General features: G+C 47.4%; 1 protein-coding gene across 2 annotated transcripts in view; it reads left to right on the plus strand.

The window, feature by feature from the left end:
* Positions 1–20,246, plus strand: part of LOC125435056 (1-phosphatidylinositol 4,5-bisphosphate phosphodiesterase beta-1) — a 678,436-nt gene that overhangs the window by 587,750 nt on the left and 70,440 nt on the right. For both annotated transcript variants that reach the window (XM_048501078.1, XM_048501071.1), the window contains 4 exons: positions 1,190–1,266; positions 2,247–2,336; positions 7,911–7,968; positions 9,581–9,667. In XM_048501078.1, coding sequence (XP_048357035.1) covers positions 1,190–1,266; positions 2,247–2,336; positions 7,911–7,968; positions 9,581–9,667 — 312 coding nt within the window. The remainder of the gene's footprint in view (positions 1–1,189; positions 1,267–2,246; positions 2,337–7,910; positions 7,969–9,580; positions 9,668–20,246) is intronic.

A 20,246-nucleotide genomic window follows, 5' to 3' on the forward strand; every position in this document is an offset into this window, starting at 1 on the left:
AAAGAAAAGGTTGGGATAATAAATGTTTTAAAATAAATACGAGTTGAAAATCAGTTTTCTCTGCGGGCCTTGGCTTGCGTAGGTTTGTATTCTAAACGAACGTAATGATAGAATGGGTGATCACCAGAGCAAGAACCAACACATTTCTTCTTGCTCTATCCCCAGAGAGATTTATGACATCTTCGCACCAGATGCGGCCTTGCGCACATTGCCCAACCTCTGTAGAGTCGTTAGAGCTTATTCTGTTCACTTGGCCAAAATTTAGGCTCATTCCACACATGCAGAATAATGCACTTTCAAACTGCTTTCAGTGCTCTTTGAAGCTGTGCGGAATGGCAAAATCCACTTGCAAACAGTTGTGAAAGTGGTTTGAAAACGCATTATTTTGCATGTGCGGAAGGGGTCTTACAGAATTTAGACCTAGTTTTTTTTCTGAAGGCTCCAACTTTGGCAGGTCTGTTCTCTACAAATTCCAAATTGGACTATCTCCTGAATAATCAGGACCTTAAGATATGGTGGCCAATTTCCTGGTTAATACCCTGAAATAATTTTCTGGGCTTTTCTCCTTGTATTAATGATGTCTGTATATTCCTGATTTTTTTCCCTTTGACCAGTTGTATCATTCTATTAAACCCTATCGGTGCTTACTATACATTTTCTTTTCTGATGCCTAATAAAAGTCTAGTTTGAGTTTGATAGAATTGTTATAACTTGTGTACCCATTTTTTTTGTTTTTGCTTCGTGTTGATGTGTTTGGGGCTGTGTAGGGATGGGTGGAGGAAGGGGAAAGTGAGGATGGGGTATGAGTCTGAAATTGTGTGCATCGAAGAATGCTGCTGTAAATTTCGTTGTGCGTGCACAATGACAATAAAATGCTTATGCTTATGCTTAACAACAAACCTTTGTTGGCATATAAAACAGGACAACATTTCAAAGTAAAACAAGATTTAAAAACGCAGTTAAAATTACTAATGTCCAGTATAAAATTTGCAACAGTCTCACAAAAGAGCACATCAGAGCTGTTCAGGAGGTTGGGTGTCTTGTAACACTCTTTCCACTGAGAACATTGCAAGAAAATGGAATTCATGTATTTCAGGCGCATCTTATCATGTTTAGGGCATACAAACAGAGAATGGTCAAGCATTTCAACCATAACCACCCATTTCATGTTGTTCTCCTTTCTCCAAAGCTCATTCAAAAGCTGACAGATGTCGCCGAGGAGTGCCAAAGCAGTCAGCTGAAGAAACTGAAAGAGATTTGCGAAAGGTAAGAGTCGCAAAAGAAACATAGCTGTGTCCAGTGGTGGGATCCAAAAATTTTAGTAACAGGTTCCCATGGTGGTGGGATTCAAACTGTGGCGTAGCACCAATGGGGTTGGGCGGGGCACAATGGGGGCTTGGTCGGGCATTCCAGGGGCAGGGCATTCCTGGGTAGGGCTGTGGCAAGGACGCAGCTGCTGCGCCAGTCCTTGGGTGGGAAACGAATGCACGCAGGTGCAGGCTGCCACGCACGCCGGTGCACCTCCTGCTAGACTGCTTCAAGTTCTGCGCACTACTGCTGAGAGGAGGGGTGTAACTAAGACAAAAATCACGTGGCAAAATCACCAATTAGTAACCCCCTCTTGGCACACACAAATAATTAGTAACCTACTCTTGGGAACCTGTGAGAACCTGCTGGATCCCACCTCTGGTCTTTCTGATTGATCTGTAATGACAGAATTAGGCGAAACTAGGGCTGAATATGCAGAGAGGAGTGAAAAACTCCCAAAGAGAGAGTAATGCAGAGCCATCTGGATTACATAGCCAAAAAATGCAGATTCAAAAATCCTCAATACAAGGCTATGCGCAAAGAAGGAACATTTTTCCCTACAAATTTGGAGGAAACTCCAGGTTTGCAGTAAAACACAAGATCTAATGATATCCCGGAAGATCTCAGCTGCCGCCATGGGGCTGTGCCAGTCCTTGGGCGGGAAACGAATGCACGCAGGCGCAGGCTGCCACGCACGCCGGTGACCTCCTGCTAGACTGCTTCAAGTTCTGCGCGCTACTGCTGAGAGGAGAGGCGTAACTAAGGCCAAAATCACGTGGCAAAATCAGCAATTAGTAACCCCCTCTTGGCACACACAAATAATTAGTAACCTACTCTCAGGAACCTGTGAGAACCTGCTGGATCCCACCTCTGGCTGTGTCTGCCCATCTTGGTTGCCCCCATGGTGGTGCGTGCTGAAAAGTTTCTCTTTGTTGCAGAGAAAAGAAAGACTTGAAAAAAAAGATGGACAAAAAGAGGCAAGAGAAGATCACGGAAGCGAAATCCAAGGATCGGAATCAAATGGATGAGTAAGCCCAGTTTTAACCTTTGAGAGGTCTTTGTGAGTGGCACGGTGCGCAGTATTTTCATTTCATAGACATTGACGAGCAATTGCTCCATACTGGTGCATTGATGATCTTCTACCTTTTGGACTCCAGTCTGTTGCTGCCGATTTAGAAACAAAAGTGTTGTTCATCTCTCCCTCTAGTCAGACTTGTGTTTGCACCTTTCCTGCTTCACCCTGATGGTAAAAAAATATCAATTCAGACCACGTCAAAAGTTAGCTGTGGGCCATTCTACAGAGAGCTGGGCTCTTCTAAGTCCACTGAAGTCAAGGCTTCGGCCCCTTTCGCACATGCAGAATGATGCACGTTCAGTCCACTTTCACAACTGTTCAAAAGTGGATTTTGCTATTCTGCACAGTGAAATCCAGCTTCAAAGTGGATTGAAAGTGCATTTTTCTGCATGTGCGGAAGGGGCCTTAGAAAAGGATCACACAGCTTTGGGCAGCTCTATAAATCTAATTAAAGGCGGTGGAAGAAGAAGAGAAGAAGAGTTTGGATTTATATCCCCCCTTTCTCTCCTGCAGGAGACTCAAAGGGACTTACAATCTCCTTGCCCTTCCCCCCTCACAACAAACACCCTGTGAGGTAGGTGGGGCTGAGAGAGTTCAGAAGAACTGTGACTAGCCCAAGGTCACCCAGCTGGCGTGTGTGGGAGTGTACAGGCTAATCTGAATTCCCCAGATAAGCCTCCACAGCTCAGGCGGCAGAGCGGAGAATCAAACCCAGTTCCTCCAGATTAGATACATGAGCTCTTAACCTCCTACGCCACTGCTGCTCCTAATCCTAAATCTGTTGAGTTCTGTTGCTACCCATGCCTCTTAGCTGCCTCTCACTTTGTGGATGAGAACCAAGTGACTACTTTTCAGGAAATAGGCATGGGCTGTATCAAACCTGCAGAATCCCACAGCTGAAGTAGCTTTCAAAAGCAGCCATCTTGTTGTAGTATGAATGGTATAGTCAAGAGGTCACTGTGGTTTCCAGGGGCTTTCTCACTTCCCCATCCTCCCTATCACACATTCTAGAACAGGGGTCTGCAACCTGTGGCTCTCCAGATGTTCATGAACTATAGTTCCCATCAGTCCCTGCCAGCATGGCCAATTGGCCGTGCTGGCAGGGGCTGATGGGAATTGTAGTCCATGAACAGAGCCACAGGTTGCAGACCCCTGTTCCAGTACTAGTGACCAAGTTTGTTTTAGATATGGTGAGGATTGAGAGTAGGAATCTGAGACTCGTTCTACTGCTCCTTTCCCCCTTCCAATCTCTTTCAGTGGCTCAACCCAACACTTTTTTTCCACAACTGAAAAAGATTAAAGTCTGAAAGTTCAGGAAGTAGATGGTAGTGTGCTGGCTTTCAAATGTTTTTGGGCTCTGCAAATCCAAATCAGTATCTTGAGCTGTGGCCAGAAGATACTGAGAAATTAACAGATATAATGAAGCAATGGTGTCATTCTTTTGATTCCTTCCCACCCCCTATTCCATGAGGTTAATAGTTACACCTTCTGTCTTTTTGTTAAGAGATGGTGTACTGCAATAATTGACATTAGAGCTAGCGTGGTATAGTGGTTAAGATCTCTGATCTGGAGAACCAGGTTGGATTCCTCACTCCTCCACATAAAGCCTGTTGGGTGACCTAGGGCTAGTCACAGTTCTCTTAGAACTCTCTTAGCCCCACCTACCTCACAAGGTGTCTGTAGTGGGGAGAGGAAGGGAACCTGCTCTGAGACTCCTTACGCTTGAGAAAAGCGGGGTATAAATCCAAACTCTCCTTTTTTGTATATATGATGATGACAAAGTTTTCTTCAATGGGTATGGTTACAGGTTATTTTGCTTTTTACAAAACTGTGTTAGTGGAAGGTACTCGGGTATCATACTTGAGAGTGCTGTATATGTTTTTGTTCTGGTTTTTGGCTGTAATGAAAAAATACTACTACTACTTGAGAGTGTAGGTACATGTTCAGAGACTTTGAATTTTAAAAGGCCAAAGAAAAGGCAAAAAGATTGTGCCCATGAAATGATGGCTCTGTTGAATCTCTGGCCCACCAATTACTACACTGTCTCAGATTCAAGGAAATCAGATCCAAGTATGTGAATCTTACTCCTTTACATTTACCCGATCTCCCCGATTTAATTAGATTACACTACTTGTTGGACAATCCTGATCCTTCTCTCTGTATGATAGTGGCAGACTTTCTCCTGGAAATTACTAAACGCCAGTAGATTTCCTTCGACCTAACATTTATTTCCTGTATTGTATATGCTTTTTAATCCATTTTTTATTATTATTATTTATTTATTTATATATTAGATTTTAAACCGCCCATCCCTGAAGGGCTCAGGGGGTCGTACAGCAGGCCTGCAACAACAATACATAATAACATTAAACACAGCAGGCTAAAAACAACATTTTACACATAAAAACTAGGGTAATTTAAAACAATTTACAAATCTATAACCATGAAACACAGCAGCAGCAATAACATATGGCTCCCGATCCCAAGGCCGGGAGGGACAGTACTGATTAGATAGTATATCAGGCGTGCCAGTGACGGCATGCAACACAAGGGCATCTTGGAGGGGGAATCCACAGCCAGCCTCACCAAAGGCCTGGTGGAACAGAACTGTTTTACAGGCCCTGCGGAATTCACTAAGATCCCGCAGGGCCCGCACCTCTGATGGAAGAGTGTTCCACCAGGCAGGGGCCAGGGCCGTAAAAGCTGTTGTACTGTTGTCTACGCCGATAAAGGCTTGCTACAAATTGACCAAAGAAAGGGTGACCCTCCTCCAGGTGGTCGGGGTCTTGCTATCTTCAGTCAAACAACCTTCCCACTATCATTATCTCTGTTGGTTGGATTCCACACAGAACAAATATAATGGGAGGGACACAATACAAACCATTTTGGGAGAAGAAGAACTTCCCTCAGGTCCTGTCCGCAAGGCAAGTTTGCCCTGTTTTATTTCCCTCAACGTGGGATTTTCAAAAACCGCTAAACCAGCGATCCTTCTGCAAAATCCTGGGTTGGAGCCACTCCTGCACAAACCGTCAGGCGGGAGGTGCCTTATGTCCCTCTCTTCCACTGGACCATCCACAGCCTGGGAGAATCTGCCTGTTGTTGCAGGGAGGCCCCTTTTTCTTTTGTTTTGTGTGTTGCGCATGCGCAGCTGCACAGGTGCAGCCAATTGTGTTGTGGAGCAATAGGCATGGCTGCGGGGGTTCATTTCTGCATGCCTGCGCAGCTACGCAGGTGTTGCAGGACATTTTTTTAGAAAGAGGAACATCTCTGTGCGAAGGCACGAAAGCAGTCCGGATTGTTTCCATGGGCTCCTGCGCGGCACTTCTGTGAACGAGTACGAGGCAAACAGGTTCCTGTGTAACATCTGCAACCCATTATACATTTGCTGTGCGGAATCAACCTTGATTGGATGGAGTAGCTCATCTGCATCCAGTCCCTCATCCAGTTTTCGCCGCACCCGCCCACCCCCTTGCTCCTCCTGTGCCTCGCCTACCTTGGCCGGCAGGAGGGAGAAAAAAGAGGCCCCCTCTGGCTTGCCTTGGGCCACCCCTCGGGCAGCAGCCAAGCCGGACGACGAACCGAGGCCTGCCTGGGTGGCGCCTGGCTGCTCTGCTGCATCTGCGCATGCTGCAGCTGCCCCACCCCCTCTGGCTCACCTTGGCCCTCCCCTTGGGCAGCAGCCGAGGCCTGCCCAGGTGGCACTTGGCTCTGCTCCATGGTGGCACCTGGCTGGCTGGCTGGCAGAAGTTGCAGGGTGATTTTTCGCCCCCGCCCCCCCACATGACTCAACAGGGGCTACCCAGGGCGGTTGTCCCCGGGTGTGCCTGTTATATCTGCGCCTATGAGCCCAACATTTGTATTGAACTCTGACAACATTTTGCAAGTCTGGGGAATGAATGCATTCTGCTTTGCCAAACTCTAGCACAGAGTCTGGAAAAGTTTCTGCAACCCTGTGTGCGTGAGCATAATCAGACCAAGCAATCATTTCTGTTCATGCTGTTCCGAGCATCTTTCTGCGCATGTTGTGGATGCTCAGAAAACGCCAGTATAGCCAGAGGCCAATGTCATGGCCATCCTGGCTGAAAGCTCTTGGGCATAGGTGTCAAAATCACGGCCCTCCAGATGTTCTGGACTACAGTTCCCATCATCCCCTGCCAGCATCAAGCTTTTTGGGGATGATGGGGACTGTAGTCCATGACATCTGGAGGCCGCGAGTTTGACACCTGTGCTCTTGGCTGTGCGGAACAAGACCTGGTATGGTTTGGGCTCCAGTAAATTTGCCCTTTGGCACCTAGCAAAGCCAGAGGTCGACGGTGCTGCTTTGTTAGATCCGCCTCGTGCTAATTCTGGACAGGCCCAAAGATGCTGGAGGGTGGCAGATCTTCTGTAAGCTCTTTTCCATTTGGAATCCCAACTTTACTTTTGTTTCACCCCGAGGTGAGAAGTAGAGGAGGTGCGAGAATGTTTTACGGAGGTTTTTGCATTAATTTTGCAGGATCTCCTCTGAGGTCTGTCTAGAAGCCCAGTGCTTTGCCTGCCAGTAAAGGTTCTGCAGGTGGCTGTTGGCTGTCTCATAAATCATTCTGAGATCTCTGTGTTATCACTGCAGGCGGTTGCTGTGCAGTCTGGTTTTTATTGTCACTTTGCTGAACTTCGGAGTAGTTTTCAGCTAGAAACTTTGCCAAATTAAGAACATTGGCCACTGGCGAGTTTGCTTGAAAAAACAATTGAGAAAGTTCTAATTCAGGGGTGTCCAACTCTGGCCCTCCAGATGTTCATGGACTAAGCTGACCAGCCGTCCCGCTTTTGGCGGGACATTCACGCCTTGAAAGAACTTGCCCCGCATCCTGCGGGTTTTCCCCAATGTCCCGGGTTTTGGAAGGCTGCCGCACTGCCTTCTGGGGCGCAAGGCAGTGCGGCAGCCTCCCGCGCGGCCGCAGGAGCACACTGCCTTCTGGGGCACTGCCGTTTCCCGCCCTGTCACAGGCTGTGTGCTCCTGCGGCTGCGCGAGTGTGCGTGTGCTCGCGGGGGGGGCCGCCCACCCGTCCCGGTTCACGAAGGTGACCATCTGGTCACCTTATCATGGACTACAATTCCCATCAGCCCCTGTTGGCAGAGGCTGATGGAAGTCATAGTCCGTGAACATCTGGAGGACCAGAGTTGGACACCCCTGTTCTAATTGATCTTGGAAGCTTTTCATTACTATAAATTTATGAATATATCCTTTAACTAATCCATTTCTCTCTCCAACGGGGGCTCAAAGCAGTTTACAAATTGATCTCCCCTCCTCCTTTATTATCCTTGCAACAACAACCCTCTGAGGTGGGTTAGGCTGAGATTGTGTGACTGGAAGCCCAACCAGTGAACTTGCGTGGCAGTGAGTTTCCTGAGCTTTAGTTTAACACTCTGATTGCTAGGTGTTATCATCTGAATATTGGTTCATTTTGGGGTGTAAAAAATATTAGCTGTGGTTTTTGTGCATTGTAACTGTACTGTATTTTAATAATTAATTGATCTTTCTCTCAGGGAGAAGACGGAAATGATTCGATCATATATTCAGGAGGTGGTGCAGTACATTAAAAGGGTGAGTCCATTGTACATGTTTGTTTATTGGGGGGGTGCATCACTCCTTTTTATCAGCAGAGTCGAGCATCAGCAACAAAAAAAATACAGTACCAAAATAATCTTTTAAAATGATCAAAAGTGCATCGTTAAAACAGATTGGCCAGATTTACACAAGCTTGTTTCAGGAATTCAAAGCAAAGCCAGCATTATACAACGGTTAAAGTATTGAGTAGGATCTAGAAGTCCTCAGCCCAAAACTCAACTCATCTAGATTCTAGGCAGTTTGCTGGCTGAACGCGATAAAAACTGGGGCAGTTCTATAATGAGAAAGAGCCACCGTTTGCTCTTCTTGTGTGACCCTGGCAGTTCAGGACAGATCTTGCCTGCAGTAGCCCCCTTGATGTCCGAAGTACAAGGACCAAACACACCCATGCGTAACACAGTGTGGCGCTTTCCCCCCCTTCCCAGGGCTCTCAGGCTGTGGTGCCTTCCCTCCCTCCCTTTTCTGGGGCTTTTCCTCCCCAGAGATGTCTTTTTCCAATTGGCCCAAGTGGCCAAGAAATAGTTTAGCCCACAGGGCGCCTGTTGTTGTAGGCAGCCCGTCCCTGGCTTCACAGCCTTCCCTTGCAAACCCTATGAGTGCCGGTAAATGGAGCTGCTGCAGTTGCCTCACTGCCAGCTGGACCCATGCTCCAAAGGGCCGGCACGCCCTGCCCAGTTACCTCACTGGGCTAGAGTCAGTTCCCCGGGCTGAGCTGTCTTTGGCCTGCCCACCTGGCTCAACCCGGCCACTCCCTCGACTTTCCCACTGCCACCAACCAGTCCCTTCCCTGCACCCCGCTGCAGTGGCAGCTCCCGTGCGTAGTTGCTTCCAGCCTTAAACGCCCTTCCGGCTCTCAAATCCCTCCCTCTCCCCAGCTGAGGCCACTCCGAGCCGAGCTGATTGGGCTCAGCTGCACTCCGCGCGCGGCCAAGGCTACGGCCCTGCGCGTTCTCCCCGCGCACCGCCGAGCCATCGTTCTGCTTCCCCGTCGCCGCTTCGACGCAGCCCTGCTTCGCTTCGCCGCCCGCTTCTCCCATGGTTGCATCGACATTTCGACCAGCTGGCTAGGTGCCCGCCTGAACGCGCAAGTCCGGGCGTGGAGGTGGCAGGAGCCCCGGCCGCAGGAGCCCTGGCCGCGCCCGGACACACAGCACCAGTGACCATTCCTGGTAATGAAAAACAACTTTGTGAGGGACCCTTCTAAGCAGGAAAGCATTTTACTTCACCACCAGTGTTGTTTTGAAAAAACAAATCTCAAAGCTGGTTGTGGTGGGTTTTCCGGGCTGTGTGGCTGGCATCTTCAGCGGTGTATCACAGAGAGAAGCCTGTTACACACTGTTACACAGAGAGAACAGACTCCTCTCTGTGATGCACCTCTGAAGATGCCAGCCACAGATGCAGGCAAAACGTTAGGAACGAGATCTACCAGACCACGGCCACGCAGCCCGGAAAACCCACAACTACCAGTGGTATCCAGCTGTGAAAGTCTTCGACAATACATTGAATCTCAAAGCATTCTTATCTTTGCAGCGCTGAATGTAATTACTTCTGTTTGAGTTCAATTCATTGTTTTGCTCTTGTCTTGCAGCTAGAAGATGCTCAGAGTAAAAGGCAAGAAAGGCTTGTGGAGAAACACAAAGAGATTCGCCAGCAAATATTGGATGAAAAGCCCAAGGTAAGGAGACCGAAACGCTGGCAATTTAGTCTTTTCTGTTTCCGATTGTTTCCAGATGTTGAGCTAATAAATGGCCAGACGGTTTATTGTGAATATTAAATACAGAGGTGTGACATTTTGAAAATGTTTGCAGGGGTGGTGGTGGTGGTGGGGATGTTTATTGTTATTGTGCCAAAAATGAATATACCAGGAAGCTTATTTCACATTGCTTTTTAATCCATCAGTGTGTGTTGCAAAGAGTGTCTTTCAACAGCAGAGGGCGTGCTATACTGACAATGTTGTGAGCAGTATGAAATCTACACTGTTTCCTCCGTGTGTATGCATGCGTGGGCGTCAGGCGTCATCTTTGTAGCATGCAAAATTCCTAGTGTTTTCTCAGCTGAGAAGATGTTTAAGGCGAAAGCACAGGATTCTCTCTCACACAGAGATGCTGAATATAGGAAATTTGAGGTGTTGCGTTTTGGGATGGCGCTATGCAGAATGCTGGAGAACAGTGATGAGGTAGATCTTTAGGTGCCCGTCTTTCCCTGTTCCCTACTGAGATTTCTAGCAGCATAACGGTGGAAGGACTGTTTCAAAGAACCAGTGAAACGCGAAAAAAGATACAATATTCACAAGCATACCCTTCTGCGGTCCAAATCCCTCCTATTATCTCCTTCCCGCCCACCACTCTGGCTGTTTGTTTTAAAGAAAATTAAAGATGCATGTCAATCTTCCCACATATTTATTTTCTGTCAGTCAGATGAATGTTTGATGCATATACAACATGCTGACATGTGGTCACATTTACATTGTTTGCAGAGGCGAAGCTACAAGGGGGCAAGAGGGTGTGTGTTGCACCAGGTGCTCACTTGGGGTGCCTCTCAAAAATTCAGGTTTGTGGGTTTTTTTGTGTTTTTTGTGTTTTTTCAGTTTTTGGCCTGCAGGGGGTGCAGGTTTTAGGCTAGCAAGGTATCTTTAGGAGACTGTCCTGATGATACCACGCAGGTTTGGTGAGGTTTGGTTCAGGGGGTCCAAAGTTATGGATTCCCAAAAGGGTTGCCCCCATCCCCCATTGTTTCCAATGGGAGCTAATAGGAGATGGGGCTACACCTTTTGAGTTGTCACCCTGATCCAAACTTTACCAAACCTGGGTGGTATCATCAGGAGAGTGACCTAAAGAAACCCTGAAATTTTGGTGCTGCTAGCCTAAAAACTGCACCCCCTGCAGGCCAAAAACTGAAAACGCACACAAAAATATAAAAACACAAATGAACCGGGGGGGGGGGGGGGGCAAAACTCAAATTTTGCACTGGACTCCATTTTTCCCTAGCTACGCCCGTTTGTTTCCACAGTCTCCTACAGCTGGGACTGGGTTAGTTTCCAACACGTGGCTTATCCTTCACAAAATTTTAAGCTAGCAGTTGGGACCCGGCAATCCAGACTGTGGTTTTTTGTGCAAGGACAGTGGCTCTCCCCTGCTTTCCAGTCTCCCCAAAGCCATTAGCAACCCTGTGAAGGTCGATTCCTGGGTTTGTGGGGCACACATGGCATCACATGGGATGGTGGGCTACAGTTCGGAAGGGAGTGAAATCTCTTTCTTCCACCTGGCATTCAGCGGATTGAACAGCTACCCCCACTGATGAAGGGGGCAGGAAGGGCGATTTTGATTCCTTCTCCCTCTTGGCTGCAGCCTACCATCCCATGAAATTGTGCTGGGATTTGGAAAGTGTCAGTCACGCAATCCAGCAATGAAGGAGTTAATTGTTGCATGCTAATTAGTTAGTGAGGTCAGAAGTCAGTAGCCAGGTAATTGATACCTATTGGTTAAGCCGCTGGCCTGAGATACATGCAGTCGCACACGTTGGCATTAGATATATATTCTTTGTTACACTCTGTGTGTGCACAGTAGCAGTTCTTCGTTAGCAATGTGATAGTCTAAGGCAGTGGTGGCGAACCTTTGGCACTCCAAATGTTATGGACTATAATTCCCATCAGCCCCTGCCAGCATGGCCAATTGATCATACTGGCAGGGGCTGATGGAAATTGTAGTCCATAACATCTGGAGTGCCAAAGGTTCGCCACCACGGGTCTAAGTAGTGGGCTGGCTGATGAGCCGGCTAGTTAGTAAAACATTTCTTGTTTTATCTCCCAAGTTACCTTACCCTTATTCTTAGTAAGTAAACTATATTTCAGTAAAAGCAACCGTCTCTGCCTCATTATTGCATGGACTCTGGTTTATAAGCAGAACATCCATGGGGGATCCTTCAGACCTGGTAAACACCCCCTGGGTTGGAATTGGCAGCTGGGAAGTGGAAAACCCTCCCTTCGGTAATTGTTAGCTCCAGTGTCATTTAGCTTTTTAATAGTCTCTCCCAATCATGTGTTTTCCGCTGGGTATATTCATCATACCTGAAAGCAAATACCACCACCTTTGTGACATTTTCAGTGTGGGGCATTTAATATTCCACTTCTTTTACAGAAAAGTAATATGGCATCTAAGCAGGTTTGAGTGTCTGCATGTGTCTGTTTTACACACTGGATTCAGGATGCTGCAATGTTCAGACAGATTTGTTTCTACCACAGATTTTTACGGCTCTCCGGGATTGCTTTCTCACCAGGGTGATTTTCAGTGGCTGTCTGGTTGTCGATGCAATTCTGTGTGAAATTACCCTGGCCATGGAAATTCCAGACAGGCCAGAGTAATCTTTTTCTTTTTCACACCTGACGTGCACTGAAACCCACCCAGCTGTGTTCTCCGTGACTTTCAGGATTCTCCACCCACCCTGCTTGTTATGTTTTGAACTGGAGTAAGACAGCACTACATAGAAATAACGCATCGCTTTAAAAAAAAAACCTTGACTGATTTGCAGGGCCTCCAACAATCCCCCTCCCTAAGATGCAAGCTGAGTTGTAGGCGATTCCTTTCTGTTTTTAAAAGAAGAGCATATATAAGGCTGGATAAGAATAAAGCAATGCCTTCCACTTGCTTTGTGTACAGGCAGGTGGTTCTCTTCTGTTATGCTGATTATTTCCAGGGGTTGCTTCTTGTAGTTATCAACAGCTGGCAAAACCAGCTAACACACACTTCACTGGAGTCCTGCAATTACATGGTTTCCCCTTCAGACCCAAGGAACTGTCCGTGCTGATAGCTTTCTGCCCCTAAAATGCTGTTTTTTACAGGCTTCACTTAATACAGATTTTTGTGTGTGTGGAAAAAACACTGCTACTGGTCTGCGCACAAATAGAGGACCGTGCCATGTGGCAACATAAAAAGAAACACGGCCAGCCGGGTGGTAAAAACATGGGAAATCCTTGGTACGGAAGCAGACTCATCCGCTGAATTCATCCACTGTTGGAGTTTGTTCAGAATTCTTTCCAGTAGTGAAAATTAGTGCCGATGACTGATATCCACTCAAGTCAAGCTGTCGGTTTTAAGGATGGGGATATTCAAAGAGCAAGAAGGAGGTTTGGATTTATACCCACCTTTCTCTCCTATAAGGAGATTCAAAGGGGCTTACAAATTCCTTTCCTTTCCTCTCCCCACAACAGACACCTTGTGAGGTAGGAGGGGCTGAAAGAGCTCCAGGGAACTGTGACTAGCCCAAGGTCACCTGGCAGGAGTAGGGAAACACATCTGGTTCACCAGATAAGCCACTGCCACTCAGGTGGAGGAGTGGGGAATCAAACCCGGTTCTCCAGATTAGAATCCACCCGCTCTTAACCACTACACCATGCTATCCATTCAAAAAGCAGAAAAAGTGTCCATTCACAGATGCACGGAAAAGAATGAGCAGCGTCTGCCATTTAAATTCAAACGTGATTCCAGTTCATGTGCGCAGTTCAGAACATCTGGCCCAACCCATCGAGTTTCTGTAGATATCCTGGAGCGTAGCCACAACAGCAACGAACACCTACAAGAGGATATGATTGACATATCCTTAGGCTAGATATTTAACAAGTCTGGCTCCGGTTGTTATTAATATGATTATTTCCACAAGCCTGCTACCATGCCTGAAAGCCGTTTATTTAACAGATCGTTTCGCAGAAGCAAAGCGATTTCGTTCTAATCGCTGCTAATGTTCTATCTTAATAAATATTTATAGGCAGGCTGTTTATCAGTCTCTCCTATCTTTTACTGTGTGCATGTTTCAGCAGACCAATAGCACGGACACAACTTGCAGCTGCTGTAGCAACTGAAGTCAAGCATAAAAATCCTACACGGGTCTAAGAAGTCCATTTGCATGAAAATATTTATGTAGAAGATCCTCGTACCGAATGTTTCTGCCTGAGGTTCTGTGTAGTATGAAGAGAGAATTGGGTCCAAGTCATGTAACGCCAGATTGTACTGGAAAATGATTGGGCTCTGCTGGGATATCCATATGCACAAGGGATTGGTTTTAGAATTATATTTTGGATATTTGCATCCCATCTGGTTATGGTTGCATGCAAAAAGCCAGTAATTTAAATGCTGGGAATCTCTCTCAATTCAATAAGCCTTTATTGGCATATACACGATAGTTCCAGTTAAAGTTCTGTGTAGATCACAGGTGTCAAACTCGTGGCCGTCCAGATGTTATGGACTACAGTTCCCATCAGGGGATGATGGGAACTGTAGCCCATAACATCTGGAGGGCCTCGAGTTTGACACCTATGGTATAGATCAGGGGTCTGCAACCTGCAGCTCTCCAGATGTTCATGGACTACAAATCCATTCAGCCCGTGCCAGCACGGCCAATTGGAGAGCCGCAGGTGGCAGACCCCTAGTGTAGATCAAGAATCAGGATACGGGAAAGAGGAGCTTATATGTGAAGCCAGAGCCTGTATTAGTTATTGGGTCTTATTTGTGCCAGTTTTAAATAGCCTGGTTTTTCCCCTGCTGTAATTAAGTTGATTTTGGATTTTTCTGTTCCATTTTCGATCACTGTTCTCAGCCTTAGGTTGAGGTACATCCTTCTGATAGGCTGTTGCTGCCTATCAGGAGCAGCAGTGGCGTAGGAGGATAAGAGCTCGTGTATCTAATCTGGAGGAACCGGGTTTGATTCCCAGCTCTGCCGCCTGAGCTGTGGAGGCTTATCTGGGGAATTCAGATTAGCCTGTACACTCCCACACACGCCAGCTGGGTGACCTGGATGGCTGGATACAACTGGTTGTTGTGGTTTTTCCGGGCTGTGTGGCCGTGGTCTGGTAGATCTCGTTCCTAACGTTTTGCCTGCATATGTGGCTGGCATCTTCAGAGGTGCATCGCAGAGAGGAGTATGTTTCTCTGTGTAACAGTGTGTAACAGGTTTCTCTCTGTGATACACCGCTGAAGATGCTAGCCACACAGCCCGGAAAACCCACCACAACCAGTTTTGAGATTTGTTTTTTCAAAACAACACTGGTGGTGAAGTAAAATGGAGCAGCAGTGGCGTAGGAGGTTAAGAGCTCATGTATCTAATCTGGAGGAACCGGGTTTGATTCTCCGCTCTGCCGCCTGAGCTGTGGAGGCTTATCTGGGGAATTCAGATTAGCCTGTACACTCCCACAAATGCCAGCTGGGTGACCTTGGGCTAGTCACAGTTCTTCTGAGCTCTCTCAGCCCCACCCACCTCACAGGGTGTTTGTTGTGAGGGGGGAAGGGCAAGGAGATTGTAAGCCCCTCCTGCAGGAGAGAAAGGGAGGATATAAATCCAAACTCTTCTTCTTCTTTTTCTTGGTGTACCAGGCAAGGAGGACTGAGGCCCATTCCACACACACAGAATAATGCACTTTCAATCCACTCTGAATGTACTTTTCAGCTAACAAATCGCTGTGCTGTTCTGCACATTTTACCGTGAGGAATAGCAAAATCCACTTGCAAAGCTACTGTGAAAGTGGATTGAAAGTGCATTATTCTGCATGTGCGGAAGGGGCCCGAGACTCCAATTCCTGGTCAACTGTAAATCTCATTAGGTGTCAAACATGCGAAGCCAGACCATTGAGAGGGTTATCAAGCCCGCAAACCAGCTGAGGCTAACCCCCCTCCCGACTTGTACCTAATCTGGCCTGGCAAGCCCCCCGGGTGGCTTGCCAGTCCAGGCACCCACCTGCCCTGCTCCTGATCTGGCCAGCTGAACTAGCTACCCGCTGCCTTCAGCTCAGCTTGACCAAGTCACATCTATGTCACATCCAACCCTTGTTAGAAGTGAGTTCCGCCCAGAGGTGGGATCCAGCAGGTTCTCACCAGTTCCCGAGAGTGGGTTACTAATTATTTGTGTGTGCGGAGAGGGGGTTACTAATTGCGTCTGATTTTCCGTTAGAAATTCCATTAGGTCCAAAAATCATAAAGTCCTGTTGTTTCCTATGTGGCTGGTTAGCGAAGGTAGAAAACGGGATAATTCTCCCTGTTGGGCTGTTTTAAAAGCATGTTTTAGAAATATGGTAAAGTTCCTTGTTTAAGGAAAGTGTCCTTCTTTTGATTTCTAGAAACAAAATTAAGTATTTGAAAGTATTAAGTATTTGACAGGCAGTCAATTAGAGGAGAAGTAGTTGTTTCTGTTGGCAGTAGACGATAGGACTTGCTATAATGAGTTTAAATTATGGACAGAAAGATACCAGCTGGAAATTAGGAACTTTTTTTTACAGTAAGAGTTTTTTACAGTAACAGAGAAATTATTAATGCCCTGCCCCCGTAATGCCCGGCCACGCCCCCGTCGTGCCCCGCCCAGCCCCATTGGCACTACGCCACTGTTTGAATCCCACCACCATGGGAACCTGTTACTAAAATTTTTGGATCCCACCACTGGTTCCGCACCCCTGACATAGGCTTTATGACATGCCCCATAGGACTGTTGTTAGGAAGAAATAAGAGAGCTCTTCCTACGTACGTCGTACAGATTAAGTTGCCATGTAAATCTCTTGTGTTGGAACATGTTAGCCAATTTCAAAGGAGTTGGTGTATTGGTCTCCTGTAGCCGAAACAAGAGTTCTGTGACCCCCCGCCCCCCCCCCCCCCAGCTTACAAATTCATCGTGCCCACTAAAGCTAACAAATTCCTAGAGTTTACGCATTCATAAACCCTGTGAGCCAGGTCCCATTTTGTCAGATGCAAGGGATGCGACATTTGGTTTAGCTCCCCTCTCTATCTGTCCCTCAGAGATTTCTGTCTCAGATATGTACAGATGCGGATGCAGACTGGTGACTGACCGCTTCTCCCATCTGTCAGATGGGTTGTGGCCCACAATAAATGGGTTTGTCTTTAAGGTGTTGTGTTTTGCTGCAACAGGCTTACATGCCCGGGGAATTAAACAACCGCAGTCTGTCTCGCTCGCTGAATTTATAGGCCAGCACACCCATTTCCTGGGCAATCAAGAATAAGATGGATTATAATTTTAGAAAGCCTTTGTTCTAGGAGTACTAGGAAATTGTGTGTGCACGCCCAGTTATTAAAGTCAGATAAATAATGCAAGCTAAATCCAGATGCCATTCTGCATTGGGTCTGTAACGTGTGCCAGAGCCTCAGGCATCTCCTGGGTACCGTTTACTACATGGCTGACGTAACCCTGGCTGTCTCCTGGGTACCGTTTTAGCCATGACATACATAGGGCACCCCTTCACATAAGCTTCCACATCTTTTCTAAGGGCGCACCACCAAAACTGCCCCCAAAACTGCCTCCGCACCAAATGCAGTATTTTCACTAACCCAAAATGTCCTCCTGATTTCACATCATGGCACCCTTGCAGTCCTTTGAGTCTGAGGGTGGTGGGCACGTGTAGCTTATTCTCTCACCATCACAGCCCCTCGCTTTCCATCAGACCGCCCCCCCCCCACCCCCGGCATTCCTCCAGTTTGGAGTCCTCCAGTGCTGCCTTCTTTAATTCGGCTAGCAGTACCAAAATTTCAGGGATTTTCTGGGAGACTCTCATGATGATACCACCCATGTTTGGTGATAATTGGTTCAGGGGGTCCAAAGTTATGGACTCCCAAAAGGGGTGCCCCATCCCCCATTGTTTCCAATGGGAGCTCATAGGAGCTGAGAGCTACACCTTTGATGGTCCAGAGTTCTTTGCTCTGGAGTAGGTACCTGAGGTGTGTTGTCGAGATCTTTGCACTTCCTTCATTTTTCCTTCCACATCTCCCACCAAGCAGATCCATCCCGTTAGGGTGTCGGGGTCCCACGCTGCCAGTGCCCATTGCAGCATAACTGGGTCTAGGCCATCCTTGAACATATGGATGAAGATCCTCTCTGGCCAGTTGTGAATGCGACTGGCCAGTTTTCGGAACTCACCTGCGTAATTGGCCACAGATCGGGCCCCCTGGCACAACTGCTTGAGTTGGGCTTGAGCTTTATCCCAACCTCATACACTCATTCAGCATCAGTCTCAAACGCCCCATTCATCATCCTCATGTAGGATCCTACTTGGACCAAAAAATACAGGAGCTTCTCTGGGTCCCCATTGAATGTCGCTTTCAGTTCTTTTTGCTTGGCCTGCCGGGGCGCCACCTGTCCCAATGGCTGGGGTACCAGGGCTACCACTTGCTGCCCCGCTTGCCCTCTGGATCCCACCATGGTGCCGAAGGCCCCCTGCTGCTGACCTCCCAGCACAGCTGGGCCCTCTCTGGGCCCCACCGGCGGGCTAGCACTGGGACTACTCATAGCTCGGTCAGTTGTTGTTGCAGGAGGTGGAGATCCCTCCGTGGTCAGAAGCAAAAAGAGACTAGAAGGGGTTTCTTTCCTGAAGTTCCTCTTCCCCAACAGGTTTTTCTGCTCTCAGGAGAAGAGCTGCTGTAAGGAAGCAGTTTAGAGGGGAAATGGGTGACGGACAGTTTTTTCCTTGGTACTTGCCTTTTATCAACTTCTGAATGATCAGGCATTCTGAGTAATGTGAGCAAAACATTAGGAGCAAAAACTACCAGACCATGGCCATACAGTCTGTAAAACCCACAACAGCCTATTGATTCTGGTCGTGAAACCCTTTGACAATACTTTTGTCCAATTGTTTTGTGTTACGGCTTGTGTATTCAACAGCCTAAGTACAGTGGAACCTTGGTTTTCGTTGACTTTTGTTTTTGCCGGTTTCGTTGATTTTTTCGGTTTCAGTTTTCATTGATTTTTTTCCATGAAAAAAAATGTCTCGGTTTTCGTCGGATTGCCTCGGATTTCGTTGGCGTGCTCTCGGTGGCCATGTGACCTCGTGTGCTCTCAGCGGCCATGTGACCTCGTAATTTCCCGCTCAGTGTCTCGTTGGGTGAGCATTCAGCGTCTGCTTGTGTACAGTTTCAAGGTTGTTTTGCAGATTTTAAAGGCAAGTGATTTATTTTGTGCAATGTAGGCTTTCTTCACTGGTTTGTGAAGATAATCCAGTGCTTGTTTGTTATTGTTTTCAGTGTTAAACACCATGTTTATTCTCTATAAATGTGTTTTTGGTATGCATTTTGGAGTGTCTAGGAGTTAATTGGATTTACATTGATCCCAATGGAAATGTTTGCCTCGGTTTTCGTCAGTTTTGGTTTTCATTGATTCTTTTCGGATGGATTACCAATGAACACCGAGGTTCCACTGTACTGTGGGCTGTGGAGAAATGGCTCCTTCCCCCCCCTTTCCCCTCCCCTTCTCCAATCAGGTATAGATTTGGAGGGCTTGAAAGTGCCAGAAGGACATCAGGAAGAGCTACCTGACCTAGGGGGAAAAGGTAACTAAAACTGACCCTGAGAGAGGGGTGGAGCCTGGGAACTGATAAAACTGCTGGGAGCAGAGGGGCGAGGTCTCTTTCTGCTGGGCCACTGAAGGGAGTAGACCTCTTGCCTGGGTTCTGGAGAGAGCAGCCATTTTTGGACCATGTGTTCACCTAGGGAGCTGACTTGGCCTTCCAGGTAATGGGAACTCTGTGAGCCGTGTAACCTTCTAAAGCACAGGTGTCAAACTCATGGCCCTCCAGATGTTATGGACTGCAGTTCCCATCATCCCCTGCCAGCATGATGCTGGCAGGGGATGATGGGAGCTGTAGTCCATAACATCTGGAGGGCCGCGAGTTTGACACCTATGTTCTAAAGTTTAAGAGCCTACCCTATTTTAACAACTGTATGTTTAGATTAAAGGACAGAGGATTTGCGTTTATATCTCCCTTGTTTTGGAAACCCTTGCTCGATCTGGTGCAGTGCTAAAACAGACTTGTGACCATTTTAATTGTAATAAATACTTTAAATCTTAGATGTGGAGAACAGTTTTCTGTATCATGAATGCCCCACTGTCTTGGATGCACTATCTAACTAAGAGGGGGGAGGAAGTCTGGAAGCTGGCAAGCAGCTACTCCTGTGGAGCCTCCAATCTGCCCTGTAGAACCCAGGAGAGGGGAGCCAGGGGAAACCAAGGCTAGGCCTCCGAGTGGGAAAGGAAGCTGGGGGGGGGCCTTACCCACCCCAGTGGGCAGTTCCTCAAATGGTCAGGTGGTGGCAGCAGTTTACCCAAAGAGAGAAAGCAAGCCTTTGCCTGGAAAAGCTGGGAACCTCTGGTAGAAGCTTGGGGCGTTATAGGTCCTGTGGGACAAAGCAAGCCCGTTCTGCCACAAGGGCCATCCCAACAAACACATCCAAAATTGCCATGTAGCTGTCTATAATGTTGGAAAAAATTGTGTGTAA

Source organism: Sphaerodactylus townsendi, linkage group LG01, assembly GCF_021028975.2.
Source record: "Sphaerodactylus townsendi isolate TG3544 linkage group LG01, MPM_Stown_v2.3, whole genome shotgun sequence".
NCBI lineage: Eukaryota > Metazoa > Chordata > Lepidosauria > Squamata > Sphaerodactylidae > Sphaerodactylus > Sphaerodactylus townsendi.